Source organism: Phalacrocorax aristotelis, chromosome 26 (assembly GCF_949628215.1).
Source record: "Phalacrocorax aristotelis chromosome 26, bGulAri2.1, whole genome shotgun sequence".
Lineage (NCBI taxonomy): Eukaryota > Metazoa > Chordata > Aves > Suliformes > Phalacrocoracidae > Phalacrocorax > Phalacrocorax aristotelis.
This window is the reverse complement of record NC_134301.1, coordinates 6,830-31,451: the sequence shown is the minus strand read 5'-3', so window position 1 is coordinate 31,451 and position 24,622 is coordinate 6,830. Positions and strand designations below refer to the sequence as shown.

Here is a 24,622-nt window from a genome sequence, read left to right as displayed (position 1 = left end):
CTGGGGGGTCTTGTCCGACTGCCATGGAGCTGGTGGGTACGTGAGCCCGGGCCCCTGGGGAGTGTCACGCCTTCCCAACCCTTCGTGTTCCCACTGCTGGTCAGAGAAGGGGAGGATGAGGTAGGGTTTCCCAAGGACTCCTGGTGCTCGGAGGGTGCCGAGCTGTGCAGCCTGCCTGGCCACAGCCTACGGGTGCCCCGGGGGTAGGTGCTTGGCCAACGTCCATGCCCATGCTTACAGGCGGCTGCGAAGCCGCCCTCCCACCTGCCCGCATTGCCACGTCTCTCTTATTCCCTTCACACCAAAGCCTGCTCCACTGGGGGATGATCAGGAGGGAACGTCATGAGCGGGCACTCAATTGCATTGGTTGGTGCAACGGTGAGCCATGAGTTCTGGACATTTCTCCTGCCTCAGCTGAATTGCTGACCATTTTGTGCCTGGAATACCCAAAACCCTGCCATTCTAGGCAGGGGCTTGTGCTACAGGCACGCAGTGGCTGAGGGGAGTCAGGGGCATCACCCGTGCTCGGGCACGTCCCTACCTCCACCCGCGCGCCCAGTCCCTTCCCGCCAAGCTCAGGCACGGCTCGGTGAGCAGCACAACCCCCGCCTGCCCACCAGGTCGCTCCCCCAGCAGCTAAAACCACCCTGCCTAGAGGTGGCTCCCAAAGCAGCGACACAAAGACGTGGTGAATGTTCTCTGCGGTTTATTGAGCACGGCAACATCCCGAGGCAGTAGGGCATACCACGAAGAGAAGAGGAAGGGAGGCGGGGACAGCACACCTTGTTCCATGTCACAGGGGGCCTGGCACTGCAGAGCGAGCTTTGTCCTCCTTAGAAGAAGTCCGCGTGTGCCTGAGCTGTTACCGGCTGTCACGGAGGGCAGGGGCACGCGGAAGCGGAAGCCGCGGCTCCAGAGGCAGCGCCAGCTTGCGGCACAGCCGGGGCTACCGGGTGAGCAGCGCTGCCCTGGTGCTCCGCCCCGGGGCAATCAATCCCTCCGGCCAGCGGCCGAGAAGATGGACGCTCCTCCCGGCTCGGCCAAGGGACGGGTCCCGCTTGCCCTGCTCCTACCCTGACCCCGACCGCTAGTGAATGGAAGCAGCAGGAGGCACTGCATGCAGAAGCACCCCAGGGATACGGCCGTCGAGGAAGAGGGGAGACGAGGCCAGAAGAAGAGAGAGGAGTTTTATACACATTTGCCGCGAGGCAGCCAGAAATGTACAACCCAGCAAGAAAGGCAGAGCGTTTCCCTCCTGTAAACCAGCTCTCCGTGCTGGGTGGCCGCAGGTCAGGCTTTTCTTATTGCAGCCCTGGGCTCGGGGCGAACGGGCAGCTCGCCAGGGCTGCTGGCGGGGCGTGGCGTTGCCACGAGGCGCCCTTGGAGGGCCGGGGCCGGGTAGACGAGCCGGTACGTGGTGGGCCGTGGGGGACACAGTTTGTTTCATTGCAGGACACCGGGGCTGGACTTAAGGAGGCTGGGCTGCTGCCGGGAGAAGATAGGAGATGCTTCTTTCCTTTCTCAAGCTGGCTCTGGGGCTCAGAACCTCACTCCCGAAGATTTGACGGAGGTGGTCGTGACGCATCTCCGTACGGAGGACGATCCCCCACCGGAGCCGAAGCTGCCGCCTCCAGAGCCGCAGATCCTTCCGCTTCCAGAAGAGAAGCCGCCGCTGTACATTCCTCCTCCCATCCCACAGCTGCCGCCCATGCTGCCACCTCCAAAGCCTCCTCCTGCTCCACACATGCCTCCTCCCATTCCGCCGCCCATGCCGCCGCTGCTGCCGAAGCCTCCGCCCATGCCGCTGCCGCCGCCGAAGCCTCCGCCCATGCCTCCTCGGCCTCCAGTGATGGTGGTCCTGCCTACCACAGCTGGAAGAGAGGCACAGGTCACGCACGCTGTCCGCGGGCAAGCTGTGCCTCCGGAAAGACACAGTCTGCTGCTACTTCACGAGGGAACAGGTGCGGATACTTACAGACGTTGACGTTGGACATGCCGTCGTTGCACAGCCTGTGAGGGAAAGCGGTAAATTTTAAATACCCAGCAAAGAAACATCCTAAAAACTGAGAACTGCATTTTCATCATCAAACCACTTTCCCATTTCATCCTTAGCAGCAACTTCAGTATCACTAAAGTATTTAAGGAAGGACAGCCTTGAACATTCGTCTTTATGATGAGGTTCTTCCAAACATCAGGTTCATTAAATAGTTTGCACCTAACAGAACTGAAGGGGCAGTCGTACCTCCCGCAGGGAACAGGGTATGCCAGCTGTCAGTCCTGGCCACCCAAAATGTCACCTAGCGTGCCAACAGCCATATCTACCCATTTTAACCAAAGGAGCTGGTTTGAGATTAAACTGTTACTGTCAAAACTCAAGACATCCAACCCAGATCTCAGCATCCCTCTCAAATCAGAGGTGAGGTGTTTACCTGTTCTCCTCTCCCTCCAGCAGCTTCCTGTACATGGCAATCTCAACGTCCAGGGCAATCTTGATGTTCAGCAGCTCCTGGTACTCCTTCAACAAGCGAGCCAGCTCCTCCTTGTCTTTGCTCAGGGCACACTCAAGCTCTTCCAGTTTGATCCGGGCATCCTTGAGGGCCATCTCACCCCGCTCCTCGGCCTCGGCAATAGCTGCCTGCAGCTGCTGGTTCTGAGGGAGAAAAGAGGACACTTTCTCCGATCTCTTTTTGTCACTTAGGATCAGTCCTTCAAGCCCAAGTCAAGAAGTCAAGGAGAGAAAATGAAACATCTACATGAAGTAGACAAGGGGTGGTTGAAGGAACCATTTCTGCCCAAACACGGTCCTCTGTGATCCAGCCTGGTGCCAGCACCCCGCGGGACAGTAGCCAAGCCCTACCTGCTTCTTCACATTCTCAATCTCAGCCCGCAGCCTCTGGATGTTCCTGGTCAGCTCTTGGATCTCTATCTTGGTGTTGCGGAGGCTGTCCCCGTGCCTTCCAGCAGTGTTCTGCAGCTGTTCGTACTGACGGCAGCGAGACAAAGCAACCCATCAGTGGCACATTCCCAATGTTTGGACAAGATTTATCAACCATTTCGTAGCTCATACGCTGCTACTGCACCTATCACGTTGGTCGTGGATGCCCAGCTCAGTGTAAAAGATGGTTCAAATATTATTGGTTTGGGACCCTGAAATCGATCTTAGTCACAATAATAAGAGTCCCTTGGCATCTTAAAAGCCGCTTTGGGCTTGCGTTTTCTAGTTGTGGTACATTTTTGGCCATCTTTATTGAGAGGCTGCTACCGTGCACCAAAGTGAGATGCTGGACACCGTGAGTCAGGCCCCTCAAAAGCGACACAATTCCTCTGGAGACTCCCTCGCATGAGCTCCAGCACCGTTAGCTTAAAGAGATGTCTCGCTGTGCCATAAATCGTTTGCAGACTCTAGCCATCCCCCAGGGTGCCTTGGCCGCTTCCCAGCTCACCTGGCTCTGGTACCACGCCTCAGCTTCAGCCCGGCTGCTCTGAGCGATCTGCTCGTACTGACGCCTGACCTCCTCGATGATGCTGTCCAGGTCCAGGTGGCGGTTGTTGTCCATGGACACCACCACAGACAGGTCCCGGCTGATCGTCTGCATCTGGGCCAGTTCCTACAACCGAGACATGAGTTAGCCTGACCATCTGAGGAGGGAAGAAAAGAGCAGCAGCTCCAGGCAGCCTCTCCAGCCCAAAGCCACACGGACCCCCAGCCCAACCTCAGTGTCTGTGGCCACCACGCTCCTCACTGCACCTCCAGCCAGCCCTGGGGAAGGGAGGGCTCTTACCTCCTCGTAGATGCACCTCAGGAAGTTGATTTGATCAGTCAGAGCTCCCACCTTGGCTTCCAGCTCCACCTTAGTCATGTAGGCACAGTCCACATCCTGCAAGACGGATCACAGACAGCACTTTCATTTCCTCTTGGAGATCCTTCAGGACCACGGGAATTACAGCCTGTGCTAAGGATAACAGCTGTGGCGGTGTTATTCACTTACGCAAATTAAAAACAAGGGACTTCAAATATCAGCCCACAGATCCTACCGTCTCTCCGATTTCCCATTCAAGAGGGCGTCCCCTCGAAGCACAGATACAGCCCCGTGTTCAAGCGACCATTTTCTAGTGCGCGTGACTCACCTTCTTGAGCACCACAAACTCGTTCTCAGCAGTTGTGCGCCTGTTGATCTCTTCCTCATACCTGTGGAGAGTAAAAATACAAGCTGAGTTTCCTGAATTTTCCCGCCCAAGGCCACACTAAACAAACTAAAAGGAGAAAAAAAATTACAGAACGAAATATTTAGATGGAAAAAACTATGTCCACAATTGCCATAAAAGGCACGCGTGTGAAGGAAAGTTGCTTGAGCTGCTTTTTGGGTTAGTGTGTCACCGCACTTACTTGGTTTTGTACTCCTCGACGTATTGCTGCATGTTCTGCAGCTCCGACTCCAGCTGCCCCCTCTGTGCCAGGACTGAGTCCAGCTGCCTCCTCAGGTTCTGGATGTAATTCTCAAAGATGGCATCGAGGTTCTTCCTTGGCCCCGAAGGCCCTTGTTGTTGGAGGAGCTCCCACTTGGTGGAGAGGACCTTGTTCTGTTGCTCCAGGAAGCGGACCTGAAAGCCAACGCACGAGTACCCACCATCACATGTGGAGCAGCAGCAGCAGCAGCCAAGGCACCATTTCATCACGTAAAAAGGTTCTCCTTCGCGTGGCGATGAGAGAACTGGGTAACACTGGGGGGTTGGGGGTTAATTTCTTTTGTTGCCTAAACTGCAAGGTCGGGAAAAGGAGGACATTTCTACGTCTTACTCAAGCCAAAGGAGCTTTTAAGTGTAGCACCTGCTCCAGGTACATTCCTAGTGCAGGGAGTATAGAAATCTTAGATTTCTAGTCTAGATTGAAAATCCTGGATATTTGAAAACAAAGAGAAAAGAAATTATGTTAGTGAACACTTAAATGGGAGTGTAATTGGAAGGAGAATGGTACAGAAGTGAAAATTTGTGTCTGAAACCTGGAGATGTTTGGAGGCGTTGAGCCTGCTTGCAGAAATAACCTCTTAGTTGAGCTTGGTGCAACAGGTTAGATTAAAGCCCTGAAGACATAGCTTTGATCTCACGTGGAAGAGAGATTCTCATCTCTTCCCTAGCAGTACTTAATAAAAAAGCTCTGCTCAAGCTTCTCAGCCTACTTGTATTTAGCTCAAAAAGGACAATATTTCTGCAGAACTTGAAAGTTCCTCCTGGTTTTGACCCTTAACTAGAGACAATCCCGCCCCTCTCACCTTATCAATGAAGGAGGCAAACTGGTTGTTAAGAGTCTTGATCTGTTCCTTCTCCTGGTTTTTGACTTGCTGGATCTGGGGGTCAATCTCAACATGGACTGGCTGTAGGAGGCTTGAGTCGACCTGCACTGGCTGGATTCCAGGGCCACCTCTACCGGGGCCACCAAAGCCTGGCATGCCAAAGCCTGGCCCACCAAAGCCGCCCATTCCACCGCCACCCATTCCTCCGCTGCCCATTCCTCCGCCGTAGCCGCCCATTCCTCCACCATAGCTACCCATTCCTCCGCCAAAGCCGCCCATTCCTCCGCCACCACCCATTCCTCCAAAGCCGCCCATTCCTCCACAACTCATTCCTCCACCGAAGCCACCCATTCCTCCGTAGCCTCCACCGAAGCCTCCCATTCTGCCTCCGTATCCTCCACCGCCGTAGCATCCGCCCATGGAAATCCTTCCACTGCCACCCATGCTATGGAGGCTCTTGCTGCTAAACCCTCCGCAGCGTCCACCGCCTCCAATTCCCCTGGACATAGAGAACGAGCTGTAGCTGCCCCTGCTTCTGCTGCCGCCGCCTCCGAAGCCACCACCGATGGCAGAGCAAGAGCTGTAGCCCCTTCTACTCCCGCCTCCAAAGCTTCTGCAGACAGACTGCCGAGACATGGCTGTTGCTTCCAAGCAGAGTCAAAAACGGAGAAGACCAGAAGGACGGATGGAGCTGTGCTGCGAGGAGGTGCGTGCAGAGGGAAGGGAAGTCAGTCCCTCTGGCTCGCGGGCAGCGGATGCTCTCTTTTATCTGTTTCTGGAGGTGGGCTGGGTTTGCATGGGCGTGAAGGAGGAGACAGTTACTGTCTTCATCAGCGTGGCGTGGTTTACAGATTTTCATCTTCAATTTGCCAAACATTGACCCTACCCAGAAACACACCCTGTAACGCAGGAGAAAATTAAAAAAGATACAACCGTGTCTACCAAATGGCAGCCCTCGATGACTAAGAAGTCTTACCCTTCTGTGGTACAGTAACAGTCTCCCTAGGATATACTCCTCGGTTTTTTTTTCACCTTTCATCCATTGTGGTTGTTTCCCTGCTTATGTTTATCTTTATTTTGATCTCTCGCTCCAAAGCCCCATGGCAGGCAAGCGCTGTAGTCCATGCCAAGTTGTAGCAGGGCTTTCACAATTCCCAAAACACACCTATGTTACACCCTTAGCCTTCTTTTTACATGGAAAATTGCCTTTGGCTTTGCGAAGTAGTTTCTCAATCTAGAGCCAGGGCTCAGCAAATTGCATTTTGATGAGGCTCTGCGTCTTTTTGGTAAATAAAACCTTACCAGAAACGAGATGCCGGAGCGATGGTTGGCACTGGAAATTCATTTATTGTTGGACCAAACTCTCGCTGAAAGCGAGTTCTGGAGTCTTCGTGCCAAGGTAGTCTCAGCCCCAGCGGAGGAACGCCACCGATATCACAGACGCGAAATCCCTTTCGGATTTTCCGAAGGCTCCAAGACCATGAGAAGAGCCAGAGGAGGCATCAGCTGCTACGGCGGGGAGTGTGGACAGCTAGACAGACGGCTCTGAGGACAGACAGAGAGAAGGAGGCATGCAAAATCGTGCTGCCCACATAATAAACCCTGTAACTATTTAAAGGCAATTAGCTAGGCAGAGGATGCTAGAGCTCGGCTCGCTGGTAGAGACATGAGGAGTGAGGGGAACAGAGGGCACGGTAACTTCCACCTGGGAAAGGCACGGGTCTCAGCCGCCGGGCTTCCTCCAGCATTTACGTGCAAACCTGTTTCTGGCAGGCGGGCAGACCCGTGCGCTGTGTTGAGCCCTCCTTCACGAGCACGGGTAGGTAACTTTTTTAAGCTTATTTGCAAGCGCTCACCAGGTTTTAGGAAGGGGGAAGCGTGTCAGAATACTCCGGTTGTGACGGCATACTGAGAAAGGACTAGCTTATGAGTTCAGCTTGCAGTGATAAGAGTATGACCCATCATGCATCCATCCCTTTGTCTTGCAGCAGCCTGCTTATCAAAGAACGATTACGGTCTTATTTTTAAAAAGTTGACTGAGAATTCCAGCTTTATTGTTAGTTTTCAACTATCCTCAACCGCAGAAGCACCAGAGAGCAGAATTCTTAAAGCTCCCGAAGAAGGTGATGGTGGGGGAACACTGGAAGGGGTTGCCCAGAGCGGGGGGTCGATGGTCCATCCCTGGACACATCCAAGGCCGGGTCGGACGGGGCCCTGAGCGACCTGGTCAAGTTGGAGACGTCCCTGCTCACGGCAGGGGGTTGGACTCGATGGCCTCGAAGGGTCCCTTCCCACCCGCACCGGTCTGCGGTTCTGTGGAGTTTTGAAGTCCAAAAGCCTCTATGACTATCAAGGCATCTAACTGTGCCAGCACCCGCCTGACAAGGTTCTCGGGAGTTCCCACACGACACGGGCAATTAAACGCTTCTTGAAAATCCACACTAGCAACTCTCCGTGTCTTCAGGTGTTTAAACACCTCTAAAAATATCGCCCAGGCACCCATTTTCAAAAGTGCCTACAGACCCGATGCGCAGCTAAACTGGCGTTTCCAGTGAAAAACACAACCGTCCCCGCACGGCCTGCTCGTGCCACCCCTCTCCCCGGCACCAGCGTGGTCCCGTGAGCACGCGGGGAGGCAGATCGGGGGACAGATACGGCTAAAAAAATATATATAATATCAACAAGTGAGACCGAATGGGTGGGGAGGACGGGGGGCGGTTTGGTGGTTGTAGGGCGTCGTTTATAGGCAATAAATAGGTGGGCTGAGGAGGTCCCGTGTGGTTTGCTGGGCTTCAGCAAGACTTTGTCTCCTAAACGCCACAGCTGGGACAAACGCCCGCCCATCCTGGGGGGTTTTGAAGCACAACCTCGAACATCCCCGCAACCAGGAGCCCGAAATCTCGGCAAACACCTGATCCCCTCTCGGGGCCGGGAGGCAGGAGCCGTCTCTCGGCAGCCCTTCCCTTCCAGAGGAGAGGCGACTCGCGGGCGAGACCCGGCAGCGCCGCCTCCGGGGGCTCGGGCTGCGAACACGCTCTGCCCCTGGTTGATCAGGCAAACAGGCTCCGCCACGCCGCGAGGTTCGGGGGGGGCGCGACATCTGTACAGCTACACCCCCTGTATCTACAGCTCCTATAGACGGAACCACGTATATACCCGTGCACACGAGTTTAGCAATGCCTGCCCTTGCCTCCCTCCGCGTTCCCAAGCACGTGGTTATGTTTTTCCGGGGGGGTTTTGGTTGGGTTTTTCTCTTTTTCTTTTTTTTTTTTTTTTTTTTTTTTAATTGTGAGCGGGACGATGTGATCAGAAAGTTCTCCCGTTCCCAGCCCCGCTGGGAGGAGACGCGTTAAGTCAGCACAACGCTCGGGTCCCGAGCGCCCGCGTTTGGAAAACGCGCTCGTTGAGTCACGGCCGCGTCTCCAGCCAAGTTTAGGAAATCAAACCGGGATTTGGATATCACATCATCGCCCGGTTCGGATGCAATAGGCAGCTCTAGACTGCGGGGATCTCCAACAACATCGTTGTACCCAAAGCCCTGATGAAGGGAAATGACCGTAAAGGTCCTTTCCAACCCAAAGTATTCTCTGATTCGATGAAAATAAATGTCAGGAATACAGGGAAAGCTGCTCAAGCCTTGAATACTCGGAGGAAAAGGCTCGTTTCAGCAGCGAGGCTGCCCGCTGACGCCCACCGAGCTGAGGAAGAGTCTCCAGCCACAGAAAGGCACAATTTGGGGGGGGGGGTGGAATGGAAATAACACAAAACAAAACACTTCATTCCCACGCTTTCCATAAAACACTTGACATCTAAGTGCTGTCACCGCATTAGGAGAGACTTTTAAAACGTGAGGAGATCACGACAAAACGAAACATTTCAGGCCACGTAAAACGTTCTCGCTCCTCCGACAGCAGGCGGGACTCATGTCACACCTCGGCCCAGCCCGGGGGAATTTTCCCCTAGTTTCTGGTGCAATCACAGGAACAAAAGGCGAGGGCTTTTTGGTGTCTTGTTTGTTTTAACTGCAGCGTTTGGACACATCCAGAAGCCTTTTGTCTCCTCATCAAGCTGCCCCGATGGCAGGAGTCATGTGCTGGCGGCAAGTTTACACAGAGGCAGCTAGATCGGGGTGACTCCGAGGGAAGTAGAAGTCTTTTCATTCAACGCCATCTCAGGTCCCTTTACAACTCACTAGACTATTTAACCATTGCCCAAACCATATCCCCGTCCAAGCCGTGACACGCCTTTGCTGGCAGCGGCGTGACGTTCCGCAGCGGCTGGTGCGTTTGTGTCTCGAGCATTTGCAAACAGGGAACGGAGCATGGGATAAATGACGTGACTCATCCAGATCTCAGAGCAAGTCTGCGGTTGACCAGGGATGTGATTCAAGGTCTCCTGAGCAAGAGGTCAAACCACACCGGGAGGTTTTGGCTCTAAATTGACAGGTCATCAAAAATATTCTACTTTTGTGGAGAGGCAAGGCTTGACAGGGGGTGGTTGGGATCTTGCTCTTCCCATGGTCTCAGTTACCTTTTGGAGACACCTTAAAAGCAACCCGTGGCTCCCTGGCCAGTCCAGACAACAGCAAAAGCTGCAGGGCTGGCTCCAACGCCGTGGATACCGAGGAATTAGCTCGGAATTAGCTGGAGCTGAATTAGCTCTTCCACACCGACCCTCGTAGGATGCTCCAAAAGCACGTAGGGCTGTGCAATGTCTTCGCCGTGACAGCGCCAGCGGTGGGCACCGCGGCGTTGGGACCACCCTGGGGTGGAGGCCAGCGGTGTGCTTGGAGGCAGTGGGCAGTCAGGCGTGGACTAGGTGGGCAATGACCCAAGTTGGCCAACACGAGCAAGGAAAGGGCTTAGGAAGAGAAAGGGGAAGGGAACGGTCTCCTGACATCAACTGGCTCTGCAAGTCTGCTCGCTCCGACGGGGCCAACGGCCTCAGCGGCCCCAGGAGACCCAGCAGAAGGGCAGAGGAGAGCGTCCAGGCTCAGCCCGGCTGCCTCTTTCCCTCCTGCCGTTCTGCCGGGAACGGGCTCGCTCCCACGGGCGCGATGCAAGAGGACCCCCTGCGTTTCACCCACTCAGCCGGACCAGAGCATCACGCCGAGCTTGGCCCGGCAATTTTGCCACCCCAGCCACCTCACCCCACAAGACCTCCTCCACCCTCCCACCGAACTTAGGGAAGAACCGATTTTTTGGAGAGTTTGGGGGCGGGAGAGGGGTGAGAAGGGCGGGAGACGGGGCTACGCGTTCGCTTTGGTCCCTTTAAATGCAAACTTCAAAGGGCAAGAGAAAGTCAGGTAGCGCTTTCAGATCTCAGCAAAAGAGCAGTCTTGTTGCAACACGAAACTCTTTGGTCAGAGAGAAAACCACACAAGCTTACTGCCTCTAGTGTTTATTAGGGCATGGCACATGCCGAAGGAGAAAGGCTTAAGCAAACAAGCCAAGTGTTCCCATGACCAAAATGAAAGGGTAAAACCTGAGCAAAACTGTATATTTTACAACAGATCCTAAAGAACATGGGTGAAACTGCTGGTGTCTGGCTTAGAAAAGAAAAAAAAACACAAGCTACCGTGGGGTAAGAAATGTCTTCAGCTGGGACTAGTCACCATTAGGAAATTCCTGTTTTGGAGCTCGAGCCCTGGCTGATGAGTAGCACCCATTAAAATTGCACCACATCTGGATCCAGCGCAAGGTCTTGGAAGACGCCGAGCCTTTCCGCGGGCTCCACGGGAGGCGACTTCTCCGAGCAGCGCGTGGACCCGTCCCCTCGACCCACCGCCGGCAGGACGCCTCTCGCTCGGACCGCGCGGCTTCAAAGCCTTATCCCGGCCGTGCCCGGGGCTTCCCGGTGGACGGGAGGGTCCTGCTTCCGAGCGAGGCTCGGCACCCCGGTGACCGGCAGCTTTGCGGGGTCTCGAGGGGAGCGCTGGCGAAGCGAGCCGGTCTCAAACGCAGCTGAGGATCGCAGGTTTCAGCCGGTGAATGCAGCCGTATTTTACTTTTCCGTGCAGTTTCTGAAGCGGGGGGCGGGGCGGTTTGACGTGAAGCTGATGGCCATCGCCGTGGCCACGAAGGGGGGCGGGGTGGTCGTCGTGACATTTGCTTCCTTCCTTCTTTGGGTGCTGGGCAGGGGTGAGACAGCTCACCTCCCTAGGCCCTCCGGTTGGAAGACGTAGAGCTGGTGTTCCTCTGGATGGTGCCAGACCCCAGTACCACTGAGTTACACCCCCCGCCCACAGAGCAGAATCCTGCCCCTCCAGAGCCGAATCCCCCCCCAGCACCGAATCCTCCCCCGGCACCAAACCCGCTCCCTCCCAGGCTGTAGCAGAAGCCAGCACCGCCAGTGTTACAGCTGCCTTTCCCACTCCCAACACCGAGTCCGATTCCTCCTCCTCCTCCAAGGCACAGCCCGCCGCCGTATCCACCTCCCACGGAGCCGCTGCCGCCTCCCACTACAGCTGCAGAGAAGAACAGACGGCACGAGGTTACCTCTGATGCCACCGCGGAGTTTTGGATCATCAGCCCCAGCCCACCGTGCTCCCGCGGGAGCGGGGAATGCTACTTACAGATGCTCACGGCGCTCTGGCACTCTCCAGACATCCTGCAAGGAAAAGAGACGGAGCGTCAGCCCCAGCCAGAGCGTCTGGACCGGTCCCGCCCCATGAAGCCAGGCTTGGTCCCTCAGACCATGGGCATAAATAACGGCAGCGATAGGGCCGTAGTCATAGAACGACAGAACCACAGGGTGCCCTGAGCTGGGAGGGACCCGCAGGGACCATCGAGGCCAGCTCCCGGCCCTGCACAGGACACCCCAAATTCACACCGTGTCTCTGGGGGCCTTGGCCAAGCGCTTCTGGAACATCGCCAGGCTGGTGCCGCGATGCCTCCCTGGGGAGCCTGTGCCAGGGCTCCACCACCCTCTGGGGGAAGAGCCTTCTCCTAATGCCCAGCCTAACCCTCCCCAGGCACATCTCCCTGCCATCCCCTCGGGGCCTGGCGTTGGGCACCAGAGAGCAGAGACCAGTTGATAGCTAATGGCAACACCGTTCATATTTCAATAGAGGAGACATGATGCGCCGTGTTCTCCCCATCGATTCAGCGGATGCCACCAAGCTCTTGCTCTATCCTCGCCCACCTGCTCTCCTCGCCCTCCAGCAGCTTCCTGTAGGTCGCGATCTCGATGTCCAGGGCCAGCTTGACGTTCATGAGCTCCTGGTACTCGCGGAGCTGCCGCGCCAGCTCTGCCTTGGCCTGTTGCAGGGCTGTCTCCAGCTCGGCCAGTTTGGCCTTGGCATCCTTGATGGCCAGCTCCCCGCGCTGCTCGGCATCTGCGATGGAGCTCTGCAGCGCTTCGCACTGCAGGAGAAGATGTGGTGCTGATGAGTGGGGCAGGGGCGGCCGGTCCGAGACGAAACCACGACCCCAGATCACTTGGGCTCAGCTAGTCACCGATGCATCAGGCCCCCTCGTGCTTACAGGGACAGTTACCAGAGTATTTGCTTTTAGGGAAGCTCTGAAGGGTGTTACCAAGCGCTCACACCCATTGCTCTGCAAATGCAACCCCTACCTGTTTCTTCACGCTCTCGATCTCAGCCCTTATCCTCTGGATCATGCGGTTGAGCTCAGAGATCTCGGCCTTTGTGTCCTTAAGGCTGTCTCCGTGTTTGCCCGCCGTCGCCTGCAGCTCTTCGTACTGGTAGGCAGAAGCGAGAGGAGCGCGTCAGGTCCGCCGTGAGCGGCTCCGCACGACAGCTCCCCGTACCCCTCCCGTGCCAGCCAAGGGGAGCGTGACACGCTAGCTCCAGCCTGGCCAGATCAATACCAGCTACATCGCCGGGTCTCGGCGTGGTCTGAGCTACCGCCAGGAACTCTTCCACCTCCCCAGCCGTCGGTGACCGCCGGCAAGGTGGGGAGCGCTCACCTTGCATCGGTACCAAAACTCGGCCTCCATTCGGCTCCGGTTGGCAATCTCCTCGTATCGGGCTTTGACCTCCGCGATGATGCTGTCCAGGTCCAGGTTTCGGTTATTGTCCATGGAGAGAACCACGGAGGTGTCGGAAACGGTCTTCTGCACCTGAGCCAGCTCCTGGAATTCACACCACGTCTGCCTTTAGCCCTGCCGTGATTTCCTTAGAGTCTCGCAACCCTCCTCTGGCCCAGCGTCCCCCTCCAGGGAGCGGCGCCACCACTTACCTCTTCGTAAAGATACTTCAGGAAGTTCAGCTCATCTACCAGAGAATCTAAATTTGCCTGAAGTTCCACCTTGGTCATATAGGCCGCGTCCACGTCCTGCCGGAGAAACGGGACGTGAGAGCCTTGCGCCTGGCGCAGGGCGCGTTACGGGGCGTTTCACGGGGAGCCCCTTGCGCTCCGACCCCCTTTGGCAGGTACATCGAGGGGCCCTGGGCTACGTGCCACCGTAACGAATCCGTGCTGATGGAACCGAGGCGTCCTCTGACCCGAGACGGGCCTTTGTGGTGAAAAAATGACAACAGAAGAGCGCTTTACCTTTTTTAGGAGCACGAAATCGTTCTCCGCAGCTGTCCTCTTGTTTATTTCCTCTTCGTACCTGTTGATTATAAGAGGGGAGATTGAATCTGGCTGCTTGCTTTGGCTCCGGCTGCTGCTGGCAGCTAGGCGTTGTTGGCCTTCAGACCAATGAACGCAGCAAAAATAGACCTGCCGTGAGCGAGATTTACGGGCAAGCAGCAGCGCTTCGCCTTGCTCGGCAAGTCCTGGCTCCTGCCACCTCCAGCGCCTGCCTGAAAAAGCCTGCCAAGAGGAAGCCTGCCGCTGCCTGACCCGAGGCCTGGTGGCTCTGGCCACTCCAGCTCCTCTGCAAGACCCGAGGACCTCCAGGTCCCCAACACGGGCCGCTTCCAGCTGCTCCTTGGGGCGAGGAAGCGCTGCAGAGCGTGGGGCGGTGGAGATGGTCTCCAAGGCCAAGCCGGTTTTCAACCTGCACCCTCGGTAGAGGAAGGGGTCTGGTGGAGACCGATGAGTCCCACACTTGCTTTCCCACCACTTTCTGTAACTCCTTCAGCGGAAGCATTTCTCCCGGCTTTGTTCCGGCTAGACAAATTAATCTAATAAATAATAGCCGGAAGAGAATCTCCCTTTTTTTTTTAACCCCACATCGTCCTTCCAAAGAGAGCTCTAAGCTTCAAATGATGGAGGATATTATGGAAGAATCCATGAGGAAATCCGCAAGGAAATTATAGTAGGATTTAGCAACTGATCTAATTAGTTCATTAAATCATAATGTCAGGGATTCTTAAGTGAGGGAGACAAACAGTGGAGGATCCTGCTTCAGTGAGAAGCATAACTCAGACAAAATACATATTGAGAAATACCTTGGAAAATCGCTGCCTATTGTCAAAACTCAGTTGATGAAAACTTCCCCAAAACCTTTCACATTTTCTGATCATTGAAACAAGGGAAATATTGCCAATCCTTACGATTCTTTCAATTTTCTGACTGTTCAAAGTACACTTTTATCCCTGTTTCACCACCAGACAGCCCAACCGTGACGACACCGAGAGCGACATACTTGGTCTTGAAGTCTTCCACCATGTCCTGGAAGCTCTTCAGCTCTGCCTCCAGCTGATGCTTCTCGGTTGCGAGGCTGTCCAGCTGCTTCCTCAGCCCGCTGACGTAGGTTTCAAAGAAGGGGTCGAGGTTCCTGCCGCCCGTCCCTGTGCCACCCTGCTCCTGCAGCAGTTTCCACTTGGTCTCCAGGACTCGGTTCTGCTGCTCCAAGAACCGGACCTAAACGATCGCAGGGGTGTGGGTAGAAAAAGAGTCAGGCTGTTCCCAAAAGCATCTTTTTCTTAATTTTTTTTCTTACATTTTCCATAATTTTTTCCTGTTTAGTGAGTTTAACCGTCCTGCCTCTTCTCACCTCCATGAGCAATACCTCCAGGGTCCCACTGGACAGGTGGGACCCCAGCTCTAGGACGAGTGGGCAAAGGCGGGTCACCTTCCCTCTCCAACCCCCCCGTCTTTAAACGGGAGAAACACGGTGACCTTCAGAGCTTTGGCATCTTCTCCTTAAAGATATGCCGAAACACCCAGAGTCCTTCAGCCCACGGACGGACAGAGTCCATCAGCAGAGACCCCTCTGAGGACACTCGGCACGTAGGTACGTGGTCCCACGTTCTAGCACCAGTGTTGTGGTCCTAAGGACCGAGGATCCTCCTCCTGGCTTTAAGTCACTTCTCCAGCCACCCCCTCTGTCTGCAGGGGTTCTTTGGGGTGGTCTCTGGGTATTGTTGGGGGCGTTTCTCCCGGTAGTTGCAAGCAGCACGAGCCGTGGTGGGCTCAGACCTCCACCTCCCAGCCCCGGGCTTGAAGCCCCGCTCACCTTGTCAATGAAGGAAGCGAATTTGTCGTTGAGCTGCTTCATCTCCTCCCGCTCTTGTGTCCGCACTTTTTGGATCTCAGGGTCGATTTCGAGGTTGAGTGGGGCCAGCAGGCTCTGGTTGATGGTCACTTCCTTGATGCCGCCCGGTGGGCAAGGGGGAAAGCCTTGACCTCCCATCCCACCAGCGAACCCTCCGCCGACGCCACCGAAGCCGCCGATGAGGCCTACACCGAAGCCGCCTCTGGCCCCGCCACCAAGGCTGCCACCAAGTCCTGCCCCGGCGCTGTAGCCGTAGCCAAAGCCTCCTTGGCCACCGGCCCCAAAACCCCTGCAGACACCAGCACCTCCGCCGAGCCCTCCCAGGGAGACGCTTCTACTCCCTCCCACGCAGTAGAGGCTCCTGCTGCTGAAGCCACCGGCGCCGCCAGGTCCCCCGCACCCTCCGCGGGACACGGAGCCCAGCGGGACCTTGCTCCTGCCGCCGAAGCAAGCGGAGCTGGAGCTGAATCCCCTGCCGAGAGCACAGGACTGGCGAGACATGGTGGCGGCTCCCCAGCAGCCAACCCGCGAAGGGAGAAGAGCCGAGCGGCGCAGGGCACGGGAGGAGGTTCGGAGGCAGGAGGAGGTGAGTCCTGTGGGTGCAGTGGCTGAGCGCCCCTTTTTATGTGCTCAGGGAGTTGGCCGGGTGTCAGGGGAGTGGAGATGTCGTCTTCTGGTTTGTTTCTTTTTTTTTATTCTATTCATTGTTTTAGGGCTTGGAAGGATGCCCTCCTCTCTTTGCCACCACCGTGACCTGCCTCAAAACACTCCCTCGAGAGCTAAGAAAAACAAAGCCGATGTTGGTGTTGGAAGCACGGCCGCAGATCAAACTCTCTGAGCTGCAGCTGTCAACTCATCACGGGCCTTGCTGAGCCTCTTGTGGCTGTGACAAAGTCCTACAAATTCCTTGACGTATTACACCCTCGAGGGAGACCCTTGTTTTACCTAAATCACTCATTTTGAGCCTGATGGCAGGTGCTTGGTTCGCTGAATTCCAGCAAAAACGTGCTTTCCCAGTCACACCCTCCGCTGCGCTCCAGTTCAACCCCCTGCTCAGAGGCGCTTTCGCTCGGGTTGTCCAACACTGTTTCATAACCGGAGAGCGTTGGTCCTCGGCAGGGACGTCAAACTGGGTTTATGTCAATACAGAAGACTTAGAAACACTTTTTAAGAAGGTTTTAAAGTCATTTTAGATCGCTCTGACCAGTGTACTGAGCCCGGAGGGACACGGAGGTGTTTGCAGGCACCAAGACATCGCGCTCCTTCGCCGTCGCGCGCCCTCGGCGGGGCCGAGGAGCTCTGCCCCGCGCCCGTGACGGCGGGTCCCCGTCCCTCCCAGGCTGGATGTTTCCTGATCGCCCTCGCGGGCCCCTGGCCACGAGCCCCCTCCGCAGCACGTGGCACCTGGCACCGCCGGCCCGGCGCTCGCCGCCAGCGAGCTCGCCTTGTCGGGGGGAAAAATAATACAGCTTAATTGCTTAACCGCTTTTAATTTATATTTTAATGAGCGGAGGTGTCTGAAGACGCCTTCCAACTGAGGATCCCCGTTTAGCCCGCTGCTAAAACTAAAATACAAAGCCATAAATCTTCCCCCCAAACCACAAGCTGCAGCCGAAGCCGTGACAATAAAAGCCAAGGCCGTAATTATCCCTTTGACTGGAGACGCTCGTGGGAGAGGTTTGGGGAACCAGTTTCAGCTCCGGGTCTCTTCACCCCTGGCTTATTTTATTCCCCTGCAAAGATGCAAATCGGAGCCCCGGCGCCTCTGCAGGAAGGGAGGACTTTTCCTCCTGAACCTCATCGGGGCGTTTGTTCGACGGCAGGATTTTCGCCCCGCGGGGATCCGCGTTGTGGGGCACCGGGAAAGGCAGGGCTGCCCTTGGGCCCCGCTCCCGCCTGGAAACCCCCTCCCGCCCCGGGGGGGCTCCGCGATCCCCGGTTTTCCAGCTCGCGGTGGGGCCGGGGCGAGGAGGGAAGCGGCTCGATCCCGGCTCCCCATGCGCGGGGCCGGGGTGGGGTGGGGGAAGGAGGCGGCGGCTGCATCTCCCTGACCTTACGCAACCGGCAGATCTGCCGAGAAACCGAATGAACCTGTTTGAGCCCAGGTTTGAGCGTAGCTGCCGGGAGTTCCCAGGGCGGCTCCGCCACCGGCTCCTGGCACGGCTCCTGGCTCGCCGCCGGCCCAGGCGCTTGCCCAAGACGCCGGCTCTTGGGCCAGCGAAGCAGCCCTGCTAACGCCCATGAGGTCCTGCCCCACCACGGTGCGGTGGGGAAACCTCCCAGATCCATCCCGCGTCCCAGGGACGAGCATCTCGGAGCAGGAGCAAAGCTGGGGACGCGGCGTTGGCCGCCGTCACCCGCCCAGCACCGGGACGCAGCGACCCGGCGAAGCCGGGATGAGCATCCCGGGGCGGGGAGCGCACCGTGGAGCCACCTGCCTCCCGAAGCCGTGGGGTGGGGAGTGGGGACAGACACCCCCCCACCCCGGGCCAATCCGGCCCGGCTTTAGTCGCCGGCACCTCCTCTCTTGCCTCCCCGCCGGGGGGTTGGGGGGAGAGGTCAAATTCTAGCAGCTCCTCTCTCCTCGCAGGAGCTGCGGCGGTGGCAAAGCCGACGTAGCGGCAGCGGAGATTAGCCCTTCCAAAGGCAGGAGACACGAGTCCTCTGAAAGACCAGCTCGTAGCTCAGGCTCCTTTCCTACCCCAGAAACCCAGATAAAACCTCGACGTCAGGTTAATGCTGGGTTTAAATCCGCACGGCTCCGTCACTGAGGGCCCGGACACCCCACCGAACGTGTCGAGGGGCTCATCAGCCGTTGACCCCCATCGCCCTCCAGCAATGCCCACCCCACCTTCAACAGGGTTTCTCCTCTCCCTGAGGAGAGCGGACGAACCGCCGGGCTTACACACACGCCCAAGAGCTTTGCTAGGCCAGGCTTGAATGAGATGCTGGAAAGAGAAAATAGGCTCTTCCCATGGAAAGATATAAATAACCAACTTCTTCGTGTCCTAACCCTCGCCCAGAGGTGAAACCTGATCCCAAGAGGTTCTGCAGCTCCACTAACGCGTTTCTTTAATGAGCTCCCGCAACTCGCTCAGGGCTCCGCAAGGCCACGGCGGGACATGGGGCACGGGCACAGCCGCAGAGGCGCAGCCCGCCGCGGGGCTGGGGGGGGGCAGCTGTGGGGCAGGGACACCCCCCACACCCCCCCGCCGGGGCAGCCGGTTCCTCTGCCATGGGTCACCCCCCCCATCTGCCGGCGGGGACACGGGGGTCCCCGGGCTCAGCGGAGGGGCAGGGGATGAACCGTGGTGGGATGCGACCCTTTCCCGCAGCAGAGGTGGGGAGCTGCGCCCCCCCCCCCCGCCCCAGGAGCCGACGGTGCGCGGCGTCTCTTCTCAGCATCCCACGGGTCACGATGCTGGAAGCAGCAGTCCCAGTTTATACTGGGAATATTTCAGAGCCAGGGAGGCTTCTCAAGGCCATCGATGGGCATCGACGCCCCCGGCCGAAGGCTGACGCTGGGCGCTGCCACCTCGCTGCTCCGTCTCCCCACGGGCCAGGTCTCGCATGCAAAGCAGAGGGAAGGGGTTGTGGCCTCGCTGGGGGGCTCGAAAAGGGTCTGCTCGGCCCCGTGCATCCAGCCGGGAGCCGGACACCCGGGATACCTGTACGCCCCGGTGCCGCCGGTACCCGCTGGGACAGGGGGATGCTCGTCAAAGCCCGGGCAGCGCCCGACTGCAGCACCCGTAACCTCAACCGGGGGAAAGCGGAGCAAGACAAAGAGCCCAAACGGAGCCGGTTTCACCCCAAAGCTGCTCTGGGCCTGCGTTCAAGCGAGAAAACCCCGCTTTGTCGAACAGTAAAGGAGCAGGAGGCTCCCGGCTGCTCGGCTGGGAATTCCTAACCGGGCAAATTGCAGGGCCGGGCTATGAGCTGGGAATCACAAAAGCAGAAATCACAAGGTGGGTCCCGAGGGAGATCAAAGCGGCGCGTTGCAGAAGACGGGCCGATGGCAGAGAGCGAAGAGCCCCCGGGCGCTCGCTCCTCGCCATAAATGCCGCCGCTAACACGTAGCTCACAGGCAACCCCTTCTCCCGGGAACCCGCGGCCCTCGGCACGGGCTATTAATAGCGGCGATAATTCGCGTTATTACGGCGATGCCATTAAATGGTTTTGCCCGATGCGGCGCCGGCGGCTCCGTTGGGTGCCACGTCTCCCCCCGGCCCCGCCGGCTCGGCGCGGAACGCCGTCGGGAAGCGGGCTGAGCGCCTTTCCCCACCGCGGGGGGCAAAAAAAAAACCCCCTTCCCAGCCCTTCCCGCCGGGCTCGGCGGGGCCGAAAGCAGAGCCAAGCGAGCCGGGGGGGGGGGGATCGTTTCGGAGGAGCAGCCGCTCGGGCTGGGAGCGGGAAGCAGGGCAGCCCCACCCCCCCACCCCGGACCCCCCTGGGGAGATGGGGGGCTGCTCCCAGGGCTCCGGGGTGGGGGGATTCCCCCCAAGTGGGGGGTGGGGAGGCCCCACGGCATCCAGCGGCCCAGCAAGGCCGGCGTGGAGCCGTACAGCCCCGTGTCCCAGTATCCGCCACCCCCCATCCCTCGCCTCCCCATAAAATAAAGAATAAAGACCCGCTGCGCACCTATTTCCCCCTTTTTTCTTCCCACTTTGGAGGAAATCCGCCACGGAGCATCCTTTGCCGGCGCCGAGGGCAAGCAAGGACACCAAAATGGGGCAAATTTCGAGGGGAAAGGGTCGTGCCGAACACACCCGCAGCGGGGCCGAGGGCACTCGAGGGGCGTTTGCTGGGCAGAGCATCCCCCCCCCCCGGGCCGAACCCCCACCCCGCCAGCGTCGCTTGGGGCCGGAACGCTCATTTTTAGTGAATAAAAAGAATGAGGGAAAATGGGTTTGAAGGCTCAGAGCCTCAGGGAAACGGGAAAGGCAGGAGGACGGAGGGGATCCGGCGCGGGGGGGGCCGGGAAACTGCGGCTCTTACACGAAGCGATCGGGAAAGGAGCGTTTTGGGGAAGAAACCAGGCAAAACGGGTGGGAAAGCAGCTCCCCCTTCGGTGAAACCGGAGCCCGGGCTGGGCAGAGGGTTGAGCGCGGATTCGGGGGCCGGTGGGGTTGAAGCGGTCGCCTTTTGGGGGGGAAGGGGGGGGTCGGACCCAACGGCCTCCCCGTGGCTTTGCTGCAGCATCGTCCCCTCCCCAAACTGCTGGGGTCCCCCCGAGGAGGAGCCGGAGGCGGGGGGTGGAGGTGGGAACCGAGGGCGCTGCACCCCGTGGGATGTCCCCGCATCCGTCCGTCCATCCGTCTGTCCATCCGTCCCGCAATCCTTCGGGTGCGCCGGGCGGGGACAGGGAATGTGGGCATCCCCCCAAAGGGCAGGGACGCGCCCGAGGCTGAACCAGCCACCCCAACCCCCTAAAGCCCAGCCCGCCCCCCCCACACACACCCCCCTCCCACACCCCCCTCCTCGCCCCGGTTTCCCCCGCCCGGGGGGGTCCCCGACACCCGGGGGGTCGCCCCAAAAAAGGCAACACCCGCCCCAAAGGGCGCCGGGGCTGGGGTCGCTTCACCCCCGCGAGGCGTCACTGGGGGCCCAGCGGGGTTTGGGGGCTCCAAGGGGGGCAGGGCAGCACCCCGGGACGGGCGCAGGGGTGTGCGTGTGAAAATATGAAGAGGTGAGCTTTGGGCGGCTCCTGCCCCGGCGCTAATTACGGGCGTTAAACCCGCCGGCAAGCCCGGTCTTGCACCCCTGAACCACGCCTGGGCCCCGGCGGGGGGGGACGGGGGGGGGGCCACGAGCCCCCCGCTGCAGGGCAGGGACCCCGAGTCATGCGCGTGCGAGGACGGGCGCCGGGTTTTGGGTGCCCCCTCCGTGGGTGCCGCGTCCCCCACCCCCAAACCCTGCAGCGTCCCGTCGTTCGCCCCCAAAGGGGACCCCAAAGTGGAGCCCCAAAGTGCTTGTAGGTGTGGGGAGCTTGGGGGGGAAGGTGGGTTTGGGGGTGAAGGCGCCCATCCCGGTGGTGGATTTGGGGGGGGGCGGGGTGGGCTTGGGGGGTTCTGCTGGGGCAGAAATGGGGGTTCAGGTCCTATCACTGGTAGGAAAGTTGGGGGGGGCACAAAGCACCTGAGCTGGTGGCTCAGCCCCACCCCCGGACGCCTGGGTCCTCACCCCAGGGGACCCCCACCCAGCAGGGCCCCTCCACGAGCCTCCCCCGTGGGCTCAGGACCCCCAAACCCCAGCACCCTGCTCCCCCCACAGCCCAAGGGGAGCCCAGGCACCCGGGTCCTCCCTCCCAGCCCCCCCCGACCCCACGACACCCCGAAAGGAGCAGGGACACCACCCCCCCACACACCCACACGGCCCCAGGGACACACAAAACACCCGTGGGGCGCACATGGGGCCCCAGCACGTTGGTCCCGGTGAATCACGGCTCCACCCGTGAGACGAGCTGAGTCAGGCGTCAGCCTGCCCTGGCGCCCCCCCCCAAGCCCGGGGGGCCGCAGCCAGCATCCCACCACCACCCCCCAGGCCTCAGGGAGGGACCCCCAGGGTGCCCTTTAGGGTCAAAACCTGCCAGCGGGGAGCGGGTCCTGCCAGGGGGGTCCCCAAGCTGCATCCCCCCCCCCCATCCGTGCCTCAGTTTCCCCTCCCAAGGCGTCACCTCCCCAGCTCCAGCCCTGGGACCTTTTCCAGAGGTGATGGGTGGGTTTAACGCACACCCCCCGCCCCCCCCCCCCGGACCCTCTGGGTGCCACAAAGCCGCGGGGTGATGCCAGGGACCCTCGAGGTGCCCCCCACCCCACCCACAACAGCCTGGGGTGACACTGGAACCTGGGGTGACACCGCACCCCACCCGCAACAGAGCGCTGCCCAACGCCCCCCCCGGCCTGTCCCAGCGCTGCCGGGGCCTGCCCGCCGGGGTCCGGCTCCACCAGCACCCATGGGTGCCCGGCACCCCGGCTGCCCCCCCGCGGGGAAAGGGGTGCTGGCACCCAGGTGCCGGGATGCTTCAGAAGGGTGGGGGCGGGTCCCCTCCAGCCCCCCACCACTTGCAGGTGACACTGGAGGGGGGGGAATCCCAAGGAGCTGCCACCCTTGGGGGGCTCAAGCCCCCCCCCCCGGCGCCTGGGTTCTCCCGACCCCCAGCCCACCCCCAACCCCCCCGTGCCTCAGTTTCCCCTGCAAGGTCCCGTCTCCAGGAGCCCCAGCTTTTCCAAACGGGGGGTGTCCGGGGCGTAGGGGGGGGTCGGCGCCCATCCGGGCTGGGGAAGGGGCGAATGGGCTCGGTCCCCCCGACCCCCCCACTCCTGCGCACCCAGACACACCCCACCCCCAGCCCCCGGCCGCACCCAGATCCCATCCCAGCCCCTCAGTGCTCGGGGGGGGGCCAGATCTGGGGTGGGACCCCCAGGCCCGCCTCATCCCCCCCTACCCCCTCCCTGGGGGGCCGTAGGGGGACCCCAGCACCCGCCCCCCTGCCCCCCCCCCCCCCGCCTGCACCCCGGGATCGGGCAGCGGGCGGATCCCGACACCCATCCCCGCTCCTCTGCCGCCCTCCAGCGTCCCGCGAACCCCAAAACCATCGCGGGGGTGGGGCCGGGGCTGCCAGTGGGGCTGGGGGCGAAGCCCCTGGGGGGGTCCCCAACCCCGCCTCGCCCAGGCACCCCGGTGAGCCCCCACTCCAGCTCCCAGGCCCCCCAAAAAGCAGGGCGAGCCTCGAGGGACCCGGATCCATCCCGGGGGGGGGGTGGAGGGGGTGGGGGGAAGGGACCCCCCCCAAAGCCAAGCCCCGAGGCAGTGTCAGGGTGGTGTTGAAATTGGGGGGGGGGGAGCAGAAAAAAACGGGGGTGCAGGGCGGTGGCCCCACTTTAACCCCCCCCGCCCCGGGCCGCCGGGCACCGCGGCTGCTCCCACTCCCCCTTATGGCGGGGGTTCAGCTGTTTGACCCCCCCCCAACCCAGCATCACCCCCTCTTTGGCCCAACGACCCCCCCCAGATGCTCGGGGCCCCCCCCGGGATTGGGGGTGGCGCCGGGGCGGCTCTCGGGGAGCCTCTGGCGGCCGCCGACGCTCCAACCTCCCGCCTTTTATCGCACCGAAAATTGGGGGGTCCCTCCCCAAGCACCCCCCCCCAAGCCCCTGGGGTGCAAACTGTCGGGGCTGGGGGCATCGTGCGTTGCGCTGAGGGGGGGTCACACGGGGTGGGGGGCAAGGGACCCCCCCCGAGGGTGCTCATTAGCTGCCGGCGGTAATCGCAGCTGGGGTGCGGACGGCAGGTGTCACCCCCGGCCCGGGAATGGGAGGTGGGAGGTCGCACCCCAATTCCTGAGGCACCCCAATACCCGGCCCACCCCCCCTTCCCAGCCCCACACAGCAGCCCCCCGCCCCCCTCGCTGAGGGATCACTGGAGGCGCCAGCAGTGATGCTGAGCTCCCCACCTCCATCGCACCGGCCCCCCCAAAGCCACCCACAGCCCAGCCCGAACCCCCAAATCCTCCGCCCCACCCCCCCCCGCGTCAGCAGGATCGGGCCCCAGCCCAGCCCAGCCCCCGCTGTTAATTATTAATCAAAGGGCAAAGTCCGTGTTTGCCGTGTCCCAGCTCCGAGCCGGGGTCCCCCATCCCCCCCACAGGGACACCCCAAGGCCGCGCCCAGCCGGGTTCCCTGGTCTCCCCCGCAGGGACACCCCACGGACGGCCCCAAGCCGGGGTCCCCCCTCCCGCCGGCCCCCCCGCAGGGACACCCCACGGACGGCCCCAAGCCGGGGTCCCCCCTCCCGCCGGCCCCCCCGCAGGGACACCCCAGGGACGGCCCCAAGCCGGGGTCCCCCCTCCCGCCGGCCCCCCCGCAGGGACACCCCACGGACGGCCCCAAGCCGGGGTCCCCCCTCCCGCCGGCCCCCCCGCAGGG

The 24,622-nt window shown here is 60.0% G+C and overlaps 2 protein-coding genes across 2 annotated transcripts; both read right to left on the bottom strand.

Moving 5' to 3' along the window:
- Positions 1 to 696: 696 nt before the first annotated feature.
- Positions 697 to 5,927, bottom strand: LOC142048700 (keratin, type II cytoskeletal cochleal-like). The gene is made up of 9 exons (XM_075075838.1): positions 5,271 to 5,927; positions 4,388 to 4,602; positions 4,129 to 4,189; positions 3,783 to 3,878; positions 3,444 to 3,608; positions 2,858 to 2,983; positions 2,430 to 2,650; positions 1,976 to 2,010; positions 697 to 1,871 (listed from the first exon to the last, which is right to left on the bottom strand). Exons 1-9 carry the CDS (start codon positions 5,925 to 5,927, stop codon positions 1,540 to 1,542), a joined length of 1,908 nt encoding a protein of 635 aa, XP_074931939.1. The 3' UTR covers positions 697 to 1,539.
- A 4,748-nt stretch (positions 5,928 to 10,675) lies between these two features.
- Positions 10,676 to 16,936, bottom strand: LOC142048702 (keratin, type II cytoskeletal 4-like). Its single transcript, XM_075075839.1, has 9 exons — positions 15,663 to 16,936; positions 14,850 to 15,067; positions 13,808 to 13,868; positions 13,493 to 13,588; positions 13,221 to 13,385; positions 12,867 to 12,992; positions 12,435 to 12,655; positions 11,866 to 11,900; positions 10,676 to 11,757 (listed from the first exon to the last, which is right to left on the bottom strand). The coding sequence occupies exons 1-9, from the start codon at positions 16,200 to 16,202 to the stop codon at positions 11,450 to 11,452; spliced, it is 1,770 nt and encodes a 589-aa protein (XP_074931940.1). The 5' UTR covers positions 16,203 to 16,936; the 3' UTR covers positions 10,676 to 11,449.
- Between the last annotated feature and the right edge of the window lie 7,686 nt (positions 16,937 to 24,622).